This window comes from Rhamphochromis longiceps, linkage group LG5 (genome assembly GCF_057381845.1).
Source record: "Rhamphochromis longiceps isolate RC_006_pf linkage group LG5, R_longiceps_female_GT1.1, whole genome shotgun sequence".
Taxonomy (NCBI): domain Eukaryota; kingdom Metazoa; phylum Chordata; class Actinopteri; order Cichliformes; family Cichlidae; genus Rhamphochromis; species Rhamphochromis longiceps.
In genome coordinates, this window is record NC_140561.1 from 5,071,382 (window position 1) to 5,093,066 (window position 21,685).

At 41.8% G+C, this 21,685-nt stretch overlaps 3 protein-coding genes across 8 annotated transcripts in view; 2 read left to right on the forward strand and 1 right to left on the reverse strand.

The window, feature by feature from the left end:
- LOC146669067 (uncharacterized) overlaps positions 1 to 21,685 on the reverse strand; it is a 576,742-nt gene that overhangs the window by 204,854 nt on the left and 350,203 nt on the right. The gene's annotated exons all lie outside the window — the stretch shown is intronic.
- LOC146669077 (putative peptidyl-tRNA hydrolase 2) lies at positions 2,855 to 14,335 on the forward strand. 3 transcript variants are annotated; one of them, XM_085405497.1, is made up of 7 exons: positions 2,855 to 3,064; positions 10,587 to 10,699; positions 11,373 to 11,444; positions 11,553 to 11,627; positions 12,772 to 12,869; positions 13,047 to 13,161; positions 13,352 to 14,335. In XM_085405497.1, exons 2-7 carry the CDS (start codon positions 10,592 to 10,594, stop codon positions 13,436 to 13,438), a joined length of 555 nt encoding a protein of 184 aa, XP_085261623.1. In that variant the 5' UTR covers positions 2,855 to 3,064; positions 10,587 to 10,591; the 3' UTR covers positions 13,439 to 14,335. The 3 variants fall into 3 exon arrangements, with proteins under 3 accessions (XP_085261623.1, XP_085261624.1, XP_085261625.1); XM_085405498.1 differs by having other exon boundaries at positions 2,857 to 2,928; XM_085405499.1 differs by lacking the exon at positions 2,855 to 3,064 and adding an exon at positions 5,804 to 5,918.
- setd5 (SET domain containing 5) overlaps positions 16,304 to 21,685 on the forward strand; it is a 30,288-nt gene continuing 24,906 nt past the window's right edge. For 2 of the 4 annotated variants that reach the window (XM_085405500.1, XM_085405501.1), the window contains exon 1: positions 16,304 to 16,733. The gene's annotated coding sequence lies outside the window, so the exon portion shown is untranslated. The remainder of the gene's footprint in view (positions 16,734 to 21,685) is intronic. The other 2 variants (XM_085405502.1, XM_085405503.1) reach the window with 1 other exon arrangement.

A 21,685-nucleotide genomic window follows, 5' to 3' on the forward strand; every position in this document is an offset into this window, starting at 1 on the left:
TGTTTGGAGAAACAACAGAGGTCAGAGCAGTAACTATTCTAAATCATATACACCACAGGCATATGTGGGTCCACTGTTATTTAATAAAATGAAGAGCAGGGAATAGGGAATTCTTTGTATGCATGCCATGGAGCACTAGACAGCAATAAATGTAAAGTAACAATCATCATATGAGTGGGGATTAATATTGTCTGTAATAAAGAGTCAAGCAATTCTCTAAATGAGATCAACCACTCTCCTCAACACTATATGGGCAAACATTTGAGAAAGTTCATATTGTTCAGTGTCCATGTAGTGTATCTGATGGAAAGCTGACTTGGAGACCTTAAATAGATCAAATTAAAACCAAACATAAGATCAACAATCTTTTGCAGTGTTTATCAGGTTGTTCTTGGTGGGCATCTGGCCAGTCAGTGAAAAACAGTTACTGGCCCTGAATGAGATCTTGACTGTTCTGTAGCTTATAGGCTAGATAATCTATTAGTGTACAGTAGACCTGGTGGACATGATGTTAGGTTCACCATGGGTTGAATAGAAGAGTCAAAAGAATATAGTTGTTAGATCAGATAATTTATAAGCACCTATTACACCAGGTAAACAATGCAGACTAGATGTTACATATGAACTATATTCCAATTTGCAAATGTTGTACAGTAAGGGTGTAAGTGTTTATTTCCTGCTCATGTAGGTGTGGAAGGAACTGGATGTAGATGTATTGGGGAAACAGTCAGATTTACAGATACTATTTAGCAAAGATGAAGTCAAATTATTATAGTTGTTATATTCATGATCAAGTCAAGTGGCTTTATTTCAACCATGTGCAGTGGTACAGTACACAGTGAAGCGAGACAACAGTCCTCCTCGACCATGGTGCCACATATGACATAACAGACAATCAACACATGAAGTGCAAGTGCAACACCAGACAGAACAGAACGATAAAGACACAGGACAGTGCAATAGAAAAGTACAACAATGACAGTGGGTTGTGCAAAAGACTGAACACTGTGCAAAAAGTCACTTGATGTATGAAGGTGTGTGTGTCAGTCCAGTCACCGAGTGTTCAGGAGTCTGACGGCTTGGGGGAAGAAACTGTTTCACAGTCTGGCAGTGAGGGCCCAAATGCTCCGGTACCTCTTGCCAGAAGGCAGCAGGGTGAAGATTGTGTGTGTGAGGGGTGTGTGGGGTCCTCCTGGTGGCTTTGCAGATGCAGTGGGTGCGATTGGTGTCTGTGATGGAGGGAAGAGAGGCTCCAATGATCTTCTCAGCTGCTCTCACTATCTGTTGTAGGGTTTGCAATCCGATGCGATGCAGTTGCCATACCAGACAGTGATGCAGCTGCTCAGGACGCTCTCGATAGTCCTTCTGTAGAAGGTGGTGAGAATGGATGGAGGGAGATGAGCTTTTCTCAGCTTCTGCAGGAAGTAGAGATGCTGTTGGGCCTCTTTAGTTATGGAGCTGGTGTTGAAGGACCAGGAGAGGTTCTCCGCCAGGTGGACACCAAGGAATTTGGTGCTATTGACAACCTCCACAGAGGATCCATCGATGTTAAGTGGACAGTGATCTTTATGTGCTCTCCTGAATTCTACAATCAGCTCTTTTGTTTTGTCCACGTTCAAAGACAGGTTGTCGACTCTACACCAGTCTGTTAGCTGTTGCACCTCCTCTCCGTATGCTGACTCTTCGTTCTTGCTGGTGAGACCCACCGCAGTCGTGTCATCGGCAAATTTGATGATGTGGATTAAACTGTGCATTTATGCAGAGTCATGAGTCAGCAGAGTGAAGAGCAGTGGGCTGAGCACACAGCCCTGAGGGGCTCCAGTGCTCAGTGTGGTAGTGGTGTTGGAGATGCTGTTACCAATCCGGACTGCTGTTCAGGCCCAGCAGGCTCAATTTTCCAATCAGGTGCTGAGGAATGATTGTGTTGAATGCTGACCTGAAGTCTATGAACAGCATTTGACATCATCGATGCACCTACTGATGTAGCTGGTCACAGATGTGTACTCCTCCAAGGTGGTGTGGTCGCCATTTGTTGCAGCCTCCCTGAACACGTCCCAGTCAGTGTACTCAAAACAGTCCTGAAGAGCAGAAAGTGCTCCTGTAGGCCAGGTTCTCACCCGTCTCAGCACCGATTTGCAGCATCTGATGAGCGGTCTACATGCCAGAATTAGCATAACAGACAAGTAGTCTGAGTATCCGAGGCGAGGGCAGGGCTTCGCTCGGTACACACTGGGAATATTTGTGTAAACAAGATCCAGCGTAAGACTCCCCCCTTGTTACAAAGTCTACATGTTAATGGAATTTAGGAAGCACTGACTTTAGTTGATGATAAACGGTAAGATCCTAAATGTATGGCAGGAGCACTGGAGCATCAATGACCCAGGAAGACATCTAATATTCAATTAAGTATTTGATGAGATATGCCAATATTCAGAAAAATTGGCAGGATCTGAATGGAAGAAATAATAAATACCTGTTTCAGAGTAGAGCACACATTGTATTTAATAGACAAGGATCCAACTGGTCTCTGCATGCACTGCAACCCAAATCTCTCCAGCATGTATACTTGGAGCGTCAGGCCTATGATCAGAAAAGAAAAAGTATATTATCATAATAGGAACTTTCAAGGAGCTGAAGATTCGTTTTACTTTGGAAGACCTCATTGGAAAGCCACTGCTGCAGGTCTATAGGTAACTGGTGTGGTTATGAGAAGGATAGATTTATTAGAAAGAAGCTTTTTAAAAAATATTTTTTTTATTTATTTTTGTCAAGTTCAAAGTAACACTCCAGTTCAGTAGGTGGCGCTAATGTACCTTGAGCTGGTCTGACAACCGCCATTAAACCAAAGAGTATAAGAAAAACAAGCGGCAGAAGAAATATTAACCCCCTCACTTCAACACAATCGACCAAAATGGAGTAGTGCCGAAGGCAGTACTAGATGAGAATTCGTGTAATGTAATTCATTATTCGAACAGACATTATTCCATCGCAAGGAAAATTTAAGACTTTGAGAAACCGCAGACACCATTTTTGTTCCTGTCGTCAAGCTTTCTGCAAGGAACAGGTAACTCCAGCGAACTAGCTGGGTTGCTAGCAAAGTTAGCATTAGCGGCTAGTGCTAATTTTAGCTAGCTATCCCTGTAATTCGACAATAGTAGAAAGAAATCTTAGCATGATTTCTTTGGCACAAAATATTCACATAAAACATTTCTCTCGAGTCATATTTACTGTCACATTGCAACATCCCGAATACGGTTATTTTTTTTCCATCACACGCTGCAAGGCTAGGGTTGCTAATCTGAACGGTGTGCAACGTAGTTTGCATCAGCGTACAGCTTAACACCCCTTGTCTTGTCTATTCTACTTTGCTGTTCTGCACAGCGCTGCTTGGGTTAACCTAATACGCTAGTCTTCCATATAGAAGATGTTCAAATCACAGTTCATTCATTTTCAAACCAGACCTAACTCTTAAAGGTGACAGACCGCATGACGTTAATTGTTGCCATTCGGTTCAGCCGTCCAAATTTTTGTCATTTTTGTCCTCTAAAGAAATCTTTTGCTATCAAAAATGTGTTTGTTATTCATCAAATGGGCTGAAAATAACAGAAGTTATTCAGTGCTATGCTATGCATGATTGCAATAAGTTTTAAGTAATTTGATTTATCTATAGGGTTTTTATTGGATTTTATAACACTTGTGGTCCTCGTGGACAAAAATGACCCCTCAGTATAAAGTGGTGCATTAGGGTAAACACCATGCTCCTTTCCAAAACATCTTTGATCTTTGATCTTTGATGTATGGGGACACACACACACACAATAAAATAAAACAAAAAAAAAAAGGCGAGGAAAAAGCTCTTTTGTCACAAGTTTTGGGGCATTTCTTGCTTTACTCTGGGAGAGAGAAGCAGCAAAATGAAGAGGCAGAAGCTCTTTACTGCACAAGAGACTTGTGAGCTAATTTTTAACCAAGCTGTTGAAAAGAACGACCAGGATGAGGATGATTCATCTTCAGACACGGAGGAAAATAATGATGAAGATCGAGCATATGGACCACATGCTAGTTCTTTCTCTGAAGAATCCCCCACATTGCCAGCTGCAGAAACTGAAGAACAGTATGAAGTGATGGAAAACGATGAATATGATGAGGAAGAATCTGAACCTGAAATGGAAGAAGTATCATCTGTGGAAGACTACACTTCTGATGAAGAGAAAGAATCAACCGATGAGGAAGAATCTGTGGAAGAGGACCCAGCTGAGACAGAGGAATATTTCCAGTCAAAGGACAAAAAACTGATCTGGTGTTCGGTTCCTCCCAGTGACAGACGACGCATGATGAAAGTAGAGAGAGACAAAAGCCACTGTGGTCCAACCACATATGCAATTTCTCGTATTGATGACATAAAATCTACTTTTGCCCTGTTTCTGCCCAAGTCTATTGAAGAGGTGATACTGAACATGACAAACAAGGAGGGGCGTCGTGTGTATGGCAACAAGTGGAGGAAGATGGATCCAATCGACCTGCAGGCATATGTAGGTATGTTGATTCTCGCTGGTGTGTACCGCTCCAATAAGGAACCTACAGCTAGTTTATGGCATGCTGAGTCTGGTAGGACATTTTTTCGTGCTACCATGACACTGAAGGTGTTTCATAAAATCTCAAGAATTATTCGTTTTGATGATAAAGACACAAGAGGAGATCGGCGTGCACGAGACAAACTTGCTCCCATTCGGGATGTATGGAACAAGTGGGTGTCTCTTCTGCCAATGATGTATAATCCAGGCACTGATGTCACTGTGGATGAGCGTCTAGTGCCCTTCAGAGGTCGCTGTCCATTTAAACAGTACATTTCATGCAAACCAGGAAAGTATGGCATAAAAATATGGGCAGCATGTGATGCCAGGTCTAGCTATGCATGGAACATGCAAGTATACACTGGCAAACCTGCTGGTGCACAGTCAGAAAAAAATCAGGGCAAGCGAGTTGTTCTTGAGATGACAGAAGGTCTCCAGGGGAAAACAATAACCTGTGACAACTTCTTCACATCATATGACCTTGGCCTGCAACTACTGAGAAGAAAACTGTACATGGTGGGAACAGTACGGAGGAATAAGCCCGAACTGCCCCCTGCGCTGGTGTCAAAAATGAACAGGGCTCAGTTCTCATCAAAGTTTGCCTTCACCGAGACCCATGCTTTGGTGTCCTACCACCCCAGAAAACAGAAAAATGTTCTTCTGATGAGCACTCTGCATCGGGATGCTGTTTTGAGCACCAGGGATGACAAAAGGCCAAAAATCATCGAAGATTACAATCGCAACAAGGGGGGTGTCGATAACCTCAACAAGGTATTGCACATTTATTATTTATAATATTTGTCATATCATAGATGGAAAGGATAATGCACTGAATTTGGGTGTAGGAAAAGAAACTTACATATCTGAATAGTTTTTGGTTTGTTTCTTTTGTTTCAGGCTACGAGTGTGTACACATGCAAAAGAAAGACAGCCGGTTGGCCCCTCGTTGTTTTCTACAACATTCTCGACGTGTCTGTATACAACTCGTTTGTCTTGTGGTCAGAGATCAATCCAGCCTGGAATCAGGGGAAGTGCAACAAGAGGAGACTCTTTATGGAGGAGCTTGGGCAGCAACTGGTGATACCTTACATCCAGCGACGGAAGGTTAGCACTAAGCTGCATTTCTGCTACTCTTTATTCTACAGTGATCTCAGAATTTGAACTATTTGTAATTGTACTATGACTTGTTATAATAAAGTTTGACTTGACTTGACAGGTTATTCCCCGCACACCAGAAACTGCCAGATTCGTTAGGGAGAACCAGCAGTTCTGCTCCAGCTCTACCTCTGCAGCAGAACTTCCTCACCCAGCTGCCCCTACTGGCCCATCACCCAAAAGAAAAAGGTGCAAGTTCTGCCCCAGCAAGATTAGTCGCAAAGCATCAAAAATCTGCCAGAAATGCAATGCGTACATCTGTAAAACTCACACCATAACTGTGTGCCATGCATGCAACTGAGGGCACATTCAGACTACTGTATTATGAAAAGTTACTTTTGAAAAGTTAAATGTTTTGGAAATGAATGTTGGCATGTTTTATGTCAGGTAATGAGTTCAAATAAAGTTGAATATATAAATTGCAACAGAGAGGTGGGTGATACTTTATGCCTTATACAAAGTTGAACCAGATGGGGACATTTTTGACCCCTGAGGACCACAGGTGTGATTATGTGCTGCCATTAAAAAAATTCAAATGATTTAAAACCAACACCCTCACTAAATTCTGATATATACTACTCTGTGATAAGTCAAGTACTGAAAACTATATAAATTCAAATTATTTTGATGTTTCATGTTATTTTTACTCAAAAACAGAGTATACTTTATATAAATGGGGTCTGGTGGCCTAAAATTGCAAAATTATGGCGAAATTTTGTCATAATGTGTTGGCCTTAAGTAAAACTAAGGTGTAACACTGAATTGATTGACAATTTATACTTTATACTTTAAAAAACAGTCAAATGAAGTGGGGACATTTTTGACCCCTGAGGACCACAAGTGTGATTATGTGCTGCCATTTAAAAAATTTAAATGGTTAAAAAAAAAAATTCTCACTAAAGTTCAACATACAGCACTCTGAAGTTAGTCAGATAGTCAAAATTATCTAAACAATTAAATATTTAATTTTCTCAATTTGTTTTCGCTAAAAAACAGGGTGTATTTTTTGTAAACAAGGTCTGGTGGCCCTAAAATGTATAATGTTGGGTAAATTTTGTGTTAATGTGTTGGTCTTAAGTTAAACTAAGATGTAACACTGAATTGATTGACAATTTATACTTTATACTTTAAAAAAACAGTCAAATGAAGTGGGGACATTTTTGACCCCTGAGGACCACAGTTGTATGTAAATCGGGAGGACATTATGAGGGTTAATTCAACAGGGTTCGTTCTAGGGCTGAACAATATATCGCATTTGCGATAATATCGCGACATGATCAAGTGCAATTTTCAAACCGCAAAGGCTGCGATTATACTCTGGACATGTCCAAATTCATGGGCTGCATCCTCCTGAGGCCGCATTTGTAGACCGATTACGTCACAGCGAAGCGCCGAAGGCTGTCCAAATTCGTAGACTCCTCCGAATGTAGCCGACAAATGCGTCCTCCTTTTCCCCGAATTTGAAGGATGGGTCAGGTGTGTCCTTCGTGGCCTACCATATTCCAGAATTCATAGCGCGGCCCAGCCAAACTCCAGTTTCCAACAATGGCGGCCGCTACTAAGTTTTAAAATTACTCATACTAATCTTTCTGGGTCACAAAATAAACTTTTAACATATTTTCAGGCGAGAAAGTAGTTGTGTAAACATCAAATATCTGCTCGGTTTATCAAGATATCGCATATTTGCAAAAGTGCTTCGACGTTTTCGGAGGCGTCTGCTACCCACCAGCTCGACAGCTAGCCGGGAGCTCGAGGGTTACTGATGCGGCCGAGAACGGCACAACTCCCGGCACATCATTTTCAGATCACCGCGGACTTTCGCTGCTCAGGTTAAACGTAATATATAAGTCACTTAGACAACCTAAAAATGTTATTGTTGGGCTTTTTTTAAGTGTTTTGTTTGTTCGTGAGTAAATCGGTTTGGCTGAGATTAAAGTTATTAGATTAGATAAAATAAAACTTTATTAATCCCCCGGGTGGGTTCCTCCTTGGTTTTCACACAGCTGACTAAACGTCAAACAGAAAACTTATTAAACAGAAGTATGAGACAGTCGAGAATTTACACCAGTGTCTGGTTATATTTTAGATAGCAAGAGGCAGACGGCCGAGTTTATTAAACTCCACCGAGACAGCGGTGACGCTAATCAGAAGGCTAGACCGTCCAATTTCACGGCCGTTTACTTCCGGCCTACCCGACCGTCTGAGGACCAGTGCGGCCTCTTCAGCTTTGCCTCTGCCACTTGAAGATGTCGTGGAGGCAGAGTTGAATAGTTACCTGTTGACCCCTGTCATTGACGGAGAGGATGATCCCTTAGCCTGGTGGAAGGTGCACAACATTCACTTTCCACGACTGTGCAAGATGGCCCGCAAATATCTGTGTGTGCCGGCCACAAGTGCCCCCTCAGAGCGTCTGTTCAGCACTGGAGGGAATATAGTGACCTGCACTCGCTCATCCTTAAAGCCAGCAAAAGTAGATACAGTGGGGCAAAAAAGTATTTAGTCAGCCACCGATTGTGCAAGTTCCCCCACTCAAAATGATGACAGAGGTCAGTAATTTGCACCAGAGGTACACTTCAACTGTGAGAGACAGAATGTGAAAAAAAAATCCATGAATTCACATGGTAGGATTTGTAAAGAATTTATTCGTAAATTAGGGTGGAAAATAAGTATTTAGTCACCTCAAACAAGGAAAATCTCTGGCTCTCACAGACCTGTAATGTCTTCTGTAAGACGCTTTTCTGTCCCCCACTCGTTACCTGTATGAATGGCACCTGTTTGAACTCATCATCTGTATAAAAGACACCTGTCCACAGCCTCAAACAGTCAGACTCCAAACTCCGCCATGGCCAAGACCAAAGAGCTTTCGAAGGACACCAGGAAAAGTATTGTAGACCTGCACCAGACTGGGAAGAGTGAATCTACAATAGGCAAGCAGCTTGGTGTGAAAAAATCAACTGTGGGAGCAATCATCAGAAAATGGAAGACATACAAGACCACTGATAATCTCCCTCGATCTGGGGCTCCACGCAAGATCTCATCCCGTGGGGTCAAAATGATCATGAGAACGGTGAGCAAAGATCCCAGAACCACACGGGGGGACCTGGTGAATGACCTTCAGAGAGCTGGGACCACAGTAACAAAGGTCACCATCAGTAACACACTACAACGGCAGGGAATCAAATCCCGCAGTGCCAGACGTGTTCCGCTGCTGAAGCCGGTGCATGTCCAGGCCCGTCTGAAGTTTGCCAGAGAGCACATGGATGATACAGCAGAGGATTGGGAGAATGTCATGTGGTCAGATGAAACCAAAGTAGAACTTTGTGGTATAAACTCAACTCGTCGTGTTTGGAGGAAGAAGAATACTGAGTTGCATCCCAAGAACACCATACCTACTGTGAAGCATGGGGGTGGAAACATCATGCTATGGGGCTGTTTTTCTGCCAAGGGGACAGGACGACTGATCCGTGTTAAGGACAGAATGAATGGGGCCATGTATCGTGAGATTTTGAGCCAAAACCTCCTTCCATCAGTGAGAACTTTGAAGATGAAACGAGGCTGGGTCTTCCAACATGACAATGATCCAAAACACACCGCCCGGGCAACAAAGGAGTGGCTCCGTAAGAAGCATTTGAAAGTCCTGGAGTGGCCTAGCCAGTCTCCAGACCTCAACCCCATAGAAAATCTGTGGCGGGAGTTGAAAGTCCGTGTTGCTCGGCGACAGCCCCAAAACATCACTGCTCTCGAGAAGATCTGCATGGAGGAATGGGCCAAAATACCAGCTACTGTGTGTGCAAACCTGGTAAAGACCGATAGTAAACGTTTGACCTCTGTTATTGCCAACAAAGGTTATGTTACAAAGTATTGAGTTGTATTTTTGTTATTGACCAAATACTTATTTTCCACCCTGATTTACGAATAAATTCTTTACAAATCCTACCATGTGGATTCATGGATTTTTTTTTCACATTCTGTCTCTCACAGTTGAAGTGTACCTCTGGTGCAAATTACTGACCTCTGTCATCATTTTAGGTGGGGGAACTTGCACAATCGGTGGCTGACTAAATACTTTTTTGCCCCACTGTATGCTGGTCTTCCTAGCAAAAAACCTGTGAGCTAGGATGATTATGGCTAGCTGAGCCATACTCATTGTGCACTTTAGTTTGTGCTGTGTTGCTGTTACTTACTGCAGATAATCAAGATGTTCAGCCAGTTTTAATTTAAAGGCGTGTTTGTGTGTGTGTTTATACAATTGCTATTATGTTTGGACTTTATGTGTAATGTTACTGACTGCAGAGATCAGTAAGATGTGTGTATTTTTTATTTATTAGTTTTATTTATTTAATATTATTTTTTAATTGAATGACTGTCTAGTAGTTCACAGATGTCGAAAAACTGAGTGTGGTAAAGCCACTGATTTTTTTTATGTATATTTCTGCAATCTGCACATTGTACTGACTTTCATTTTAATGTTTACACCAGGGTTCCTTGTCAGCACTTTATGCTCAGATGTTTGTAAGCTAAAAATAAACTATTGTGTATGTTCAAATATACTGTTGTGATTGAAGAAGTTAAATAACAATGTCAGTCATCAATTCATGCATCACCTCATGTCATCATAACAGAGGTCTGTCTTCCAGGAAAGAACAGTTTAAAATTAATGTAATATAGTATTGGCCATACTATATGATGTATTGCTTGTCTTTGTTTAATAATACAGAAGACAAAGACCTTAAAAAATAATCGCATCGCAATCGCAATATTGGGGCAAAAAAATCGCAATTTGATTATTTTCCATAATCGTTCAGCCCTAGTTCGTTCTGTGGAGGTTGTTCAGTATCGCGGCTTCTCTTTTTGCAGCTATAATGGAGCCATCGGAGCAATCAGGCCCAGACTCAGGTTCTCAGGATGTCAACCCAGTGTTTCTGCAGCAGCTCAGAGAGCTGGACATCCCAGAGGAGGCGGCCAAACAGGTGGGGCTGTATAACCTCAGTGTGCACCTTATATCCTGTGACAGCATCACATTTCTTTAAAAGTTGATGGTACTTACTGTGTCAAATAATGTTTGTCTGAATTTAGGAATGTTTCTCACAGCTGTGTCACAAACACTGGAAATCGTAAAGCATACTTGCACAGTGTGTGTATGTGTCTACCAATGTCTGTTCTAAATCTCAATGTATTGTACATAAGACTCCTATTTTATTTTTATGTTTTTATCTTTATTTTGTTTTAGTGTACACTGAGGGTCATGGGAGCATTTTAATTTCAAAATTCCTGTTTGATCTGTACATATGGTTTTTGACAATAAAGCTAACTTTGACTTTGTCTAAATCGTAATGAGTCACAATAGCAACTTCATTGCTCCAAATAACATTACAGTGTTTGGAATATTGATTTATTTTGTCCTCAGGAACAGTTTCTTCAAGGACTGATCGAGGATACAGCTCTGCAGTCTCAACTAAAACAAAAAGGACTCACCAATAATTAGATATGCGGAAATAATTCCTAATAATATCTAATCAATGAGGAAACTAACTGCAAAAGATGACAATTATTTCTATAAATTTTCTTGGCTACCAAAATAAAGTCTACTTTTACTTCACGGTTTTGTTTTCTGTCCCTCTCCCTTGTCTCTCTTCACTGTAGGCACTCTTGCATACTCGGAATGTGTCTGCCGAGGAAGCGGCCATGTACTACTTCAACAAGCTGGAGAATGAGGTGCCCATAAGCTAGCCTTAATCCCTGCAGGTACACCTTGGTACATTGGACCTTGTGGAGTTTATCCAAAGCCAAATCTCAGTGTCTCTTTGTGTGTCTGCTATTTAGGAGGAGGGTGATGATGACCTCATTTACAAGATGGTGTTTGTGGTGAATATGGACCTTGCCATGGGCATTGGGAAGGTTGGTTCAATGGGACCATTTTTTCAGCTGTGTGTGTGTGTGTGTGTGTGTGAGTTGTGAGTTGTGCCCAGACGATAAGGACAGTAACAGACTGAATTAAATAAAACGGAAGAATATATTACAAAGTTACAAAATATAACAAATAACTTTAATATATACAAATAGCTCAATTACAAATATCTAGAATATTACAGAGATTACATATATGATTGAAATTTTACACTAAACTGTAAAACCTTATTAGTTAGTTTTACTTAGAGGATATGCAAAAGAGTGTAACTGTTGCACTGCGTGCTGTCACTCCCTGGATTGAAACAGAGGCCACAGGTTTCCTGGTCGTCCTAACATCCAAAATCAGTTCTTTGGTCTTTGTCACATATTCTGGGCAGGGATAGCTCAGTAGGTAGAGTGGTGGCCCCATGATCGTAAGGTCGGGGGTTTGAATCCACTGAACAGCTACCCTGAGGTACCCCTGAGCAAGGTACCGTCCCTACACACTGCTCCCCGGGCGCCCAGTGGCTGCCCACTGCTTCACTGAGTGAATGGGTTAAATGCAGAGAGGGATTTTCCCCACGGGGACCAATAAAGTACACTTTCTTCTTCTTCTTCTGACAAATGAAGCCATCGTTACTTTGCATGAACAATGCACTTTGAGGTCAGTGATGTACATTGGAGGCACTCAAGAGTGGTCATTACAAATGTTGTATTTTTAACAGCTGCTACTAAACCAAAGAAAACAAGGGAATGAAATTAGGGTTTACAGCTTTCCTTCCATAGGAAGAGGAAAAACAAGGGGAAGGAAAATTCCAAAAGACCTGCAGCTGGCTTCTTGGCACGTCTGCTTGCACGCATCTGAATCACTCATCCATTGTTGGTTTTTGCACTAAAAAAAAAGTATATATTTTTTTGTCTCATTTTGAGTTAAAGTGGGAGTCATTGAGCTGCGACATACTGCTGTCGCTTACAGCTGAGGTACTTTTTCTTCTCCACATGTCAGCTCATGAGACAGCTGAAGTTACATAAGATTTAATGTTGTGGTACTGTAAACAGAGTGTTGTTGCTTTTTTTGTTTTTTGTCATTTTATGTTAAGTTTGTGAGAAATGTAACACTGAATTGATTGAACTCGACACTGTTTGTGTGCAGGTGGCTGCTCAGGTTGGTCATGCTGCTGTGGGCTTGTACCAGGCTCTACAAGAGAAGAACAGCTGGAGGGAGATGGCCTGGAGGTGGGACCACAGTGGGTAAGACCACAGTATTATTTTCTAGAAGACCTGATGCTTTATTTTGGAGCTCTTCTTAAATATTTTTCAGCATTTCTGTGTTCATTAAAAGTCCTCCTGTGTCAGAATAGTGCTCCAGATTGCTATCTACATTGACAATCGGAGGGAAAAAAAAACATGTTCATGTTGCTGATACAGGGCCAAGAAGGTGGTGGTCCAGGGCACCAATGTGGCTCATCTGCTGGAACTGCAAGCCCTGGCCATGAGCCTCAGTCTGCCCACATATCTTGTCCAAGATGCGGGACTTACCCAGGTAAAAGAATTTTTATCTTGTATCCAAATATCTGTGGTGGTGCAAGTAGACATTCCAAACATATTGTTACATTATCAGTAGTAATAGTTGTGGTTTAAAAACAAAGTCAGTTTTTGTCAGTATTGTACAGTGGCTTGGCATGAAGATGTGTAAAGCTGAGCTCTAAACCAACCCTTCTGGTCTTTGGAAGGTGGAGTCTGGGTCCCGCACTGTCCTGGCAATCATGGGGGAAGAAGAGATGGTGAATAATGTCACTGGCAGTCTGAAGCTGCTCTAAACCGCTTCTAGCTACAGCTCGGGAGAGGCATGGCTCTGCAGTGTCACAACGATGCCAGCAGAGGACAGCATTTCCCAGCAGTAGGGAGAGTCTTGGACTTGACTCTCCCTGAAACATGTTCCTCCCCACCAGAAAACAAACACTCTGCCATTTGTTTCCCTTTCTGTTCTCTGTATAAGCTGCTTAGTAGAAAGCAAGAGGAAGAGAGACTGGTTCCTCACTGAAGAATAGGACAAAGACAGTAGGGAAAAAAGTGTACCCCCCCCCCAAAAAAAAGACCTAAAAAAAGTAACCTGCTAAGAATAGTCTCAGTAGAGAGTAGAGTCAGTATACACATGCTTAATCTGGCCACTTTCAGTGTATTTCCTGGTTAGCCAATATTGTAAATATGCTTATTCAAAGGGCCTTTTAATGCAGACACACACATTTATGTCATTAAAGTTAAAGCTTAATCAGATGTAGTACTTCTGGCGAGTCACTGTTCCTCAGTGAGGGTGATCTATTATCTAATATGTGAACACTCTTTTTGATGATGTAATGATTTTGTGTCTATATGCAACTTCTCACAAAGATCCCTGATCTAGAGAGTCACTAAAACCACTTATTGATAAACAACTATATTTTATATACACCTGCTTGTTAGGGCCATATTCTTAGAACCTGTGGTGTGCCATCATAAACAGTATGCACAGTTACTAGACATTGATGTTTTGTTTTTTTCTTCTTGCAAAGGAGGTAAAAAGTTAGGTTTGGATTTTCTTGTTTGAGTTTCATGATAGAAGTTCTGTGAAGCCAAATTGTCATGTAATAAGTTTCTGCACATTAATATCAATACACAAAATTGTGAGCTGTCATGTTTCCATGTTGTCACTAAAATATATATATATCTTGAGCAAGTCCCTTCTGTTCCGTTCTGAGCTTATTACTTAGGATCTTGTGTAACAACAATCATAGAGGGGGCAAGTAGTGTCATGCATGCAGTATTAATATTTATTGAACAGACTGTTGTGATCCTATGGTTATGTCATTTTTAGTAATGTGTCCACACTTTGATAACACCTGTCTTATAAATGGATTTGTGTAAGTGCTTCAGATTATAAGGACAATTAAAAAAACAACGACAACCTCCAAATGAAGTAACAAGGTGTGCATTGTGTTTTCACATTACAGAACCTCACGCAGAGACGGTGAGCAGATGAAAGATTTACTGAAGCTGTGGCAGTGGGGGAGGGTTGAACACAGCAGTGTTGCAGTGCATAGTTTGGACTGGGCCACATGACACTGCTTTTTCACGGCAGTACTGTTAAGTATGGCCACAGCCTGCCAACACAGTACGGCTGGGAAACTTGGTCGTTTTCCATCTGTTAATAAGCTCAAGACCTGCTTTTTAAAAACGATTTCAGTGTTCAAAGAGGGATATGTGAATGTTATCTCAAGTAATCAGATAAACATCAAACACTGCAACTGTGCTACGTACCTGTTCACCATAAACACATTTGTGTATTTAGGTAGATTGATACTAATTTGGAACCCTGGCTTTGATGTTTACTTTAACCCTTCAGATGTATTTGAACAAAACATAGTTCTTATGTCCAGTTTAGCCCAAAGTTGTACCTCTAAAGCACTTCTGGGCGTGGTATACTGCTCTAATCAGTCAAATATAACCAAAATAGAACTGCCAAATCCTTTTGACGTCGATTGTTTTTCTCGATTCTGTTATCTGAGTATCTAAGAGCTAACTTTATTATAGAAGCCCCAAAGTACAATGTACAAATTGTGTTATTCTTGCTGTCTAATCTCGTCGTTCGTCAGACCCTGCAACAAATGACGTTGGCATTTATCATCGTAGCCAATCCAAAGTCGCTCCTGAGTCTCATGACACGATAACAAACCAATGGCGTCATCGTGACTAGTTTGATTATAAATGTGGCAAAATTATCCGTCGTGTACTTGTATCTTTTGAAAATGTATCCCCTTAGATGATTTTGTATATCCAATGTGTGCAGTAGGCTGGGCGACAATGTTATACTTCGGCTGCGTCTCAGTGTTCTTCTGTATAAATGCTAAAATCACAGAAAAAGAAGGTGCTCATTTTTCGGATATAACTCCCGGGAGTGGATTTATTGAGCAACGGCTAGCGTTGTTTTCGTTGTGACGGCCACTTTTTTCTGTACAAGTGTAGGAAAATACTGGTTTCGGCAGCGGGACAGAAGTAGGAGGGACCAGTAATAAGTGGATGCAACCCAGGAGTACTGGTCAAGTTCCCTGTCCAACCCCTCAGCAGACGCTACCAAAACGACACCTCATACTCCATTCATCTGACATATCGGTAGGTGGGGCTGACCCAGTGGGCTAACCCTGCCTTTGGTGTCCCTGGAACTGGGCCCCAGAGACCCCGTGTAGCTAACGCTTGCTACTATGTATTAGTACAAACACTCCTTCCACAGTAGATGAAAGTAACACACAAATAAAAAGCAATAATCCCACTAACGACTTAAAATAAATTCCACGGCATGTGAATTTAATAAAGAACAATTCCCGAAACTCTGAAGGTACAGATCCTCTGCTGGGTATCAAATTATCTCCCGATCCTGCCATTCACTCCTGCCTGTTCACCACCACTACACACATATAATGAAAGGAAATTTTCGCACCACTCCTCAAAGCAGTACCCGCCCTGTTTTACGTAGTAAAAGGAAAAAATAATCGACGCTGCCTTTCGCCAATGACTTGCACGTATATCGCGTGCGTAACATGAGTGACATATTGGAATCGAATCACTGACGAGAGGCGGGAAACATCAGCAAGGGCCGCCCAAGGAGAGGGCCCCTGCACGGTCGCCAGGGAAACCCCGTGGCGTGGTTGTGTGTCAGTTTCGCTGGGACCCGCGGTCGATGCCGGCGAGGAGGGGGATGGGCGCCTCTGCGAATGTAAGGACCGAGACAGAATCAGAGCTCTGTATCACATACAGCAGCTTATGCCCCATTATAAATAGCGATTGTAAATATACAAGACACTAAAATAAACTGATGTATTTGCCGGGGAGCTAATATAGATACTCAATGGATGCAGTGCACGTGAACAGCACAGGGAATTTAACTTTCCGTCTATGCGTGGGAGACCCTGAGAAGTTTGTTTCCTAACCCTGGAGAGGGAGCCACTTATAAGGGCAAAGGATACAGGAGACTCCGAGGCCGATATACAGGCCTGATTGGAATCGATGTTGGGATGCTCTAAGGACTTCCTACTTTACATTATATTACCTCGTTTATACAAGTTTGGAATGCCTCTTTAGGTGAGTACTTAACATTTGTGTCAATTGGCTATATAGTTCTCGCTATATACGAGGGTTTGTAACTATAACCAACACACCAAATAACCATATTTTCCGTCTACCCACCTCAGCTACGAAGCTACATAACTTAGCTAGCAAGTACCTAGCGCCTACTTCAATTTATTACAATAAGTTATTTCCAGAAGAGTAGTTTGCTTGGCTGGCTAAAAAGCGACCTTTATCGATGGTCTGCCTTACAGGGCTGCTCCGGGCTGTGTCTGGACTTCCGTGCCCTTTTCGTCGGCTCCTCGTGTTGGTTTTTTTTATAGCTAGCTCGGTAGTCTGAGAATCCATCACACTGTTAGTTTTGTTGAGCTCTAATGTTCGACCAGTATTTGAACTACGTACGTAAATCTGTTAGTAACATCATGTAAGTTAACACGAGTTTTACTCGTGTAGCATTTAGGCCATTAGAGGTCCCTTAATTATTTTTCTTATTATTTTATTGGTGTTAATGTGAAAGCTAAACGTGTCCCAGTTGGCTGTCGTTCTAACGTTACACGAGTACTTAAGTAAACTGTATTTTTCCACGAGAGAACTAATGTCGTTTTCAAACATTTATAAATAAACTTCAAGTTGTTTAAGTTTGAATACCAAGCCCCCGCAGTGGTTAACCTTACAAATTCAAAACATTAGTAACAGCACACTACACTTTTGCGTTTCTAGGCATGTTATTGTGTTAGTGTCAGATTAGAATACAAATGCATTCTGTTTGTTGGGCTTAAAAGTTCAGAACCAGAGCGCACAGGAAAATGCAAACTTGTTTCACCTTAAGTCAAAAACGATTTGTTGCGTTGTTTATTGACAGCATTGTTTTAAATTGTTTCCATTGTTACCACGAAATTCTCAAAGTGTTTGAAAGTAAAGTCGTGAAATGGTTTGCCACTCATGTAAGCTCAGCGGACAGCTGCTGCGTTGGAGAACGTTAGCAGAGGCAACAAATGCTAACCTAGCCTTTGAGCTAACTTTCTGAATGTTCTGCAGGCAATTGTGTCCTTATTTTGAACCAGTATTCTACAGCTCATACACACGCAGAGAAGTCTTTGATGTGTATACACACGATGATGTGTTTGCAAGCCGAAATCCCGTGGATTTCTGCCCCGAGTTTTATGGAAAATACGGCGCTCACATCATGGTGGTGTTTGCTACATCATGTTAATGCATTTGTCTCATTCCTAGCTTCGCTCGGGTGTGTTGTTCATACTGAAAAAGCTCAGTTGTGCTTTGGCCATATATCTCTTGCCTCTTGTTTTCCCTCTGTGGATGTAGGCTCTAGCTCTAACAAACAGAAAACCAGAGTTGTTGGGTAGTGACTTGCTGTTCTTCACCTCCCCCAACCTACCAACCCCCAGTCTCCGTGGTGGCGGTTAAAAGAAATGGGTGGTATTTCAGAGAGGGGAGCGCTTGTTTCCTTTTTTAGCCTCCATTTTTTTAATTCCAGCGTGTGAGTAGCACTGTTGAAGTCTGACTGTAGCAATCACAACTTTTACTCAAGTTGAAGACTACTAAACGTCTTGTTACGTTTTAACACGTCGTACTTTGTGGTGTTTGACATTCCCAACCTTTTCTTGATTATGACACCGTATTTCGTTTTCACCTACACCTCCGTTGGGGTGAGAAGGAAAAAAGCTCTGGATTGTTATTCAATTTCGAAGTTTAGATTAGAGTATCTCTATGCAAAGTAATAGCATAAAACAATACCTTTCCCTGTGTGGCTTATTTCATGATGAGCGTATTTCGGAATACAAACTGTTGCCCAGTTTGTTGCCAGAGTAGAGTTTCTCCTCTGAGTCGCACCACATAAGCTTGCATTGTGCGGAGCTGAAATTCGGCGCTGTGGACGCAGCAAGTAGAGAAGGGAGACAGTGCTTTTGCTTTGGTAGGACAGTTGAATCAAAACCACTGGACGTGAGATCTGTCTTGAATTCACAAGGGCTTTATTTTGTCTCATTTCCATTATTATTTTTTCATTTATTTTAGTTTTAAATTACTTATGTAACTGAATACTATACTATGAACCCAGATGGTAATCGTTAAGTTATTTGTTGTTTGGTTGCTCACCACTAAAAATCTACCTAATAAGGAGATTTGAGGCTACAAAACATATGTGGCTTCTTCTCCACTGAGCCCTCTTTTACCTAGCTTCATGAGTACAAAGGTTACACGTGCCTTGCTGGGGGTTCAGCCAGAGTTAAGTATTTGGATCGATCTGTATGACTATTGGAAGCCAGATCAGTTTTCCAAGGATTGTTTTGATCGGTTGCAACTAGCATTCTCTGAATATGTTTCCTGTCTTTTAATAGACAGAGTGAGCTGCAGTCCCCCCCCTCCCATTTCTTATCTTGAACAAACAATACACTTACTAACAGAGACAAAGACATGGGAGAGAGTAAGAAATGCATCTAGTATTTAGGACAGGGGCAAGTACATACAGCAGCAAACGTTACTTACTTGACCCACCACTCCAAGGAAGCTAAAACTGTACTGCTGGGTTGCTTGTTACTGCTCTGTCGGAAAGCCTTCTGCCATATTGGTTTTCCAGGCCTATCAAGTAGCTTTGCATATGTTTTAGCGAGAGGTGTGTGTTTTTGTGGTGGGGGTAGGGGTAGTTACATCAGTTAGGCTGTCTTTGAGAGCATAATAATCAGTACTTGTGTGTACATGTGAGTGGAAATGTCTGAGGGACATGGACCCTTCTTTCCCACTATGGGCCGCTGAAAATTTGGCAATATGAAGAATGTGCAGACAGACAAGGTTAGCTTGGCCCAGTTTTTGTGTTGGTGAGAAATGCTCCGCTTCACTTAATAATTTTCACCTAGCAATTTAAGACAAAGACATATAACTGCTTCATGACATGTCCTTGAAAGCATAATTGGCCCGAGTAGGCACTGTGGATCATGCAAAATCTTTAGAGGTTTTTAACTCTGGTTTATGTTTATGTACAGAGGAGAATAAAGCAGGATGTTGGCCTATTTCCAAATGAAGACAGGATTCTCTCTGCGTGCAGACAGTGGGAGAAGGGCGCAGGGATTGTTGCTGTGAGGGAAAAGGGGGGGGGACCCTATCCTCTTAGCTTTCCATTTGCATGCTGATGACACTCTGTATCATTACATGGAGGGCAGGTGTAGCTATTGATATTGTAATAAGGTTTTGTGTGTGCTGTGCTCATGTGATCAAGTTAGCCAAGTTACCATTGTGGTTCCATGTAACCTGTATTCACTTCAGTGAATATGTCATATGCATTTTAGTTGCGGTGCATTTTATTAACAATGTTTTATTCCTTAAATACAAATTAATCTTTTTTAAAATAAAATTTTAAAGTGTTATTTATCTTTTTAATATCTTCAGTACCCTTGAGCTACCCATCAAGCCTTTTTTTCTTAATTTTAGGTACATATTACTTTCTCCTCTATAGCATTTCCTCTGCAGCCGCTGTGTGTTATGCGGCTTGCTGTCTTTCACAACAGGGTTAAAAACAAGTCCCTGTGACGCCTGCCTTAGTGGTGGCTTCCTATTGGTGCATGAGCTCTGAAGTTGCTCCAATGGGGCGCAGCTCTTCCTCAGTGCTGGGGGAGCAGTGTTGCAGAGGGCTGCGCTGGTTAATTCTGTTTTGTGCCGAGAAGCAATGCTTCTTGGGAGAATAATGGAGGAGGAGGAGGCGGCTAGGGTTAAAAAAAAAAAACAAAAAAACACAAGGCTGAAGGGGGGTGAAGCAGGCAATCTATGTAATCGTCTCTTTTGCTTGCTTGCTTGCTCTTTCTCTCTCTCTCTCCTTGTTTTAGTGCACTGTGATGTTGTGTCCTTCATTTCCTTTTCTTTGTCTTACCTCACATTGCTCATCTTGCTCTCTACTGGTATGTGGTTTTGCATACAGCTTAGAGTTTCTGTCTGTCCCGTCCACCTTTTGAACTGCAGGCAGCCATTTTAGACTTCGCCACATTAATCCTGTTTCTTTCTTTCCTCTCCAGTCTTACTGCCTCTTCCAGTGCTCACCACAATAATAATTGTGATGATGATGAACTGCCCAGCTGTTTTGTAAAAAACATCAGATTGGAAAATCTAAAAGGACAAATCTGGATGTGAGTGCCCTGAGGGTGCTGTCAGTCTGGTAGAAAGCTTAAAAATAAAACAGAGCAGAAGGAAAAGCATTTTTTTGGTACCAAAGTCAATCCAGACAAGAGTCTGCTGCAGATGCCCTTTTTTCTAATGCACAACACTGGGACTAAAAATGGGGTAAATGAGTGACCAGTGCAACCTGGGGGGGGGGAGAGAGAGAGAGGGACATCTGACTTGGACTATGAAAGGCTTATATATAACAGCAGTTCAAAATGGCTGCCAAGGTCCACTCTTTTCTCCTTTGAGTGACACCTTCCAGTCTCACACCAGAAAGTACAGCATATGTATGCTGCAGCAACGTGGTGGCAGGGCAAGGCCTCATGCCACTCTAGATAATACTGTCACCCAAAAGAGGAAATGGAAATGTCATGTAAATGTGTTTGTCATGCAGTGAGATCACGTGGTGTAGGACAGAGGGTTTATATTATGTCAGAGCATGAGCTTACCTAACAACAAGATTCCTCCTCCTTTTGTGTGTGTGTGTGTGTGTGTGTGTGGGGGGGGGGGTTCCTCTCATACCTTTGCTAGACTACTCCTTGGAAAATATCTCTTCCCACATTTAGTAGTATTTTAAAGGGAATTCTGCTATTCATGAAAACTCGAGTGTTCTCTGAAGCTTTTTAAAATGTTTAGCTTAGTTAGCTCCCCAACAGAGAAATTTTCAGTTGAGGTTTATCACTACAGTAACCCTGTTGGTTATTATCCTTTTAATGTTGCTGTTGTTTTGGTGCGCTGAGTCAGTCTTTAATAGCAGCCCATTTGACTTCGACTTCAGGGGAAGAATGACCATACAGGTG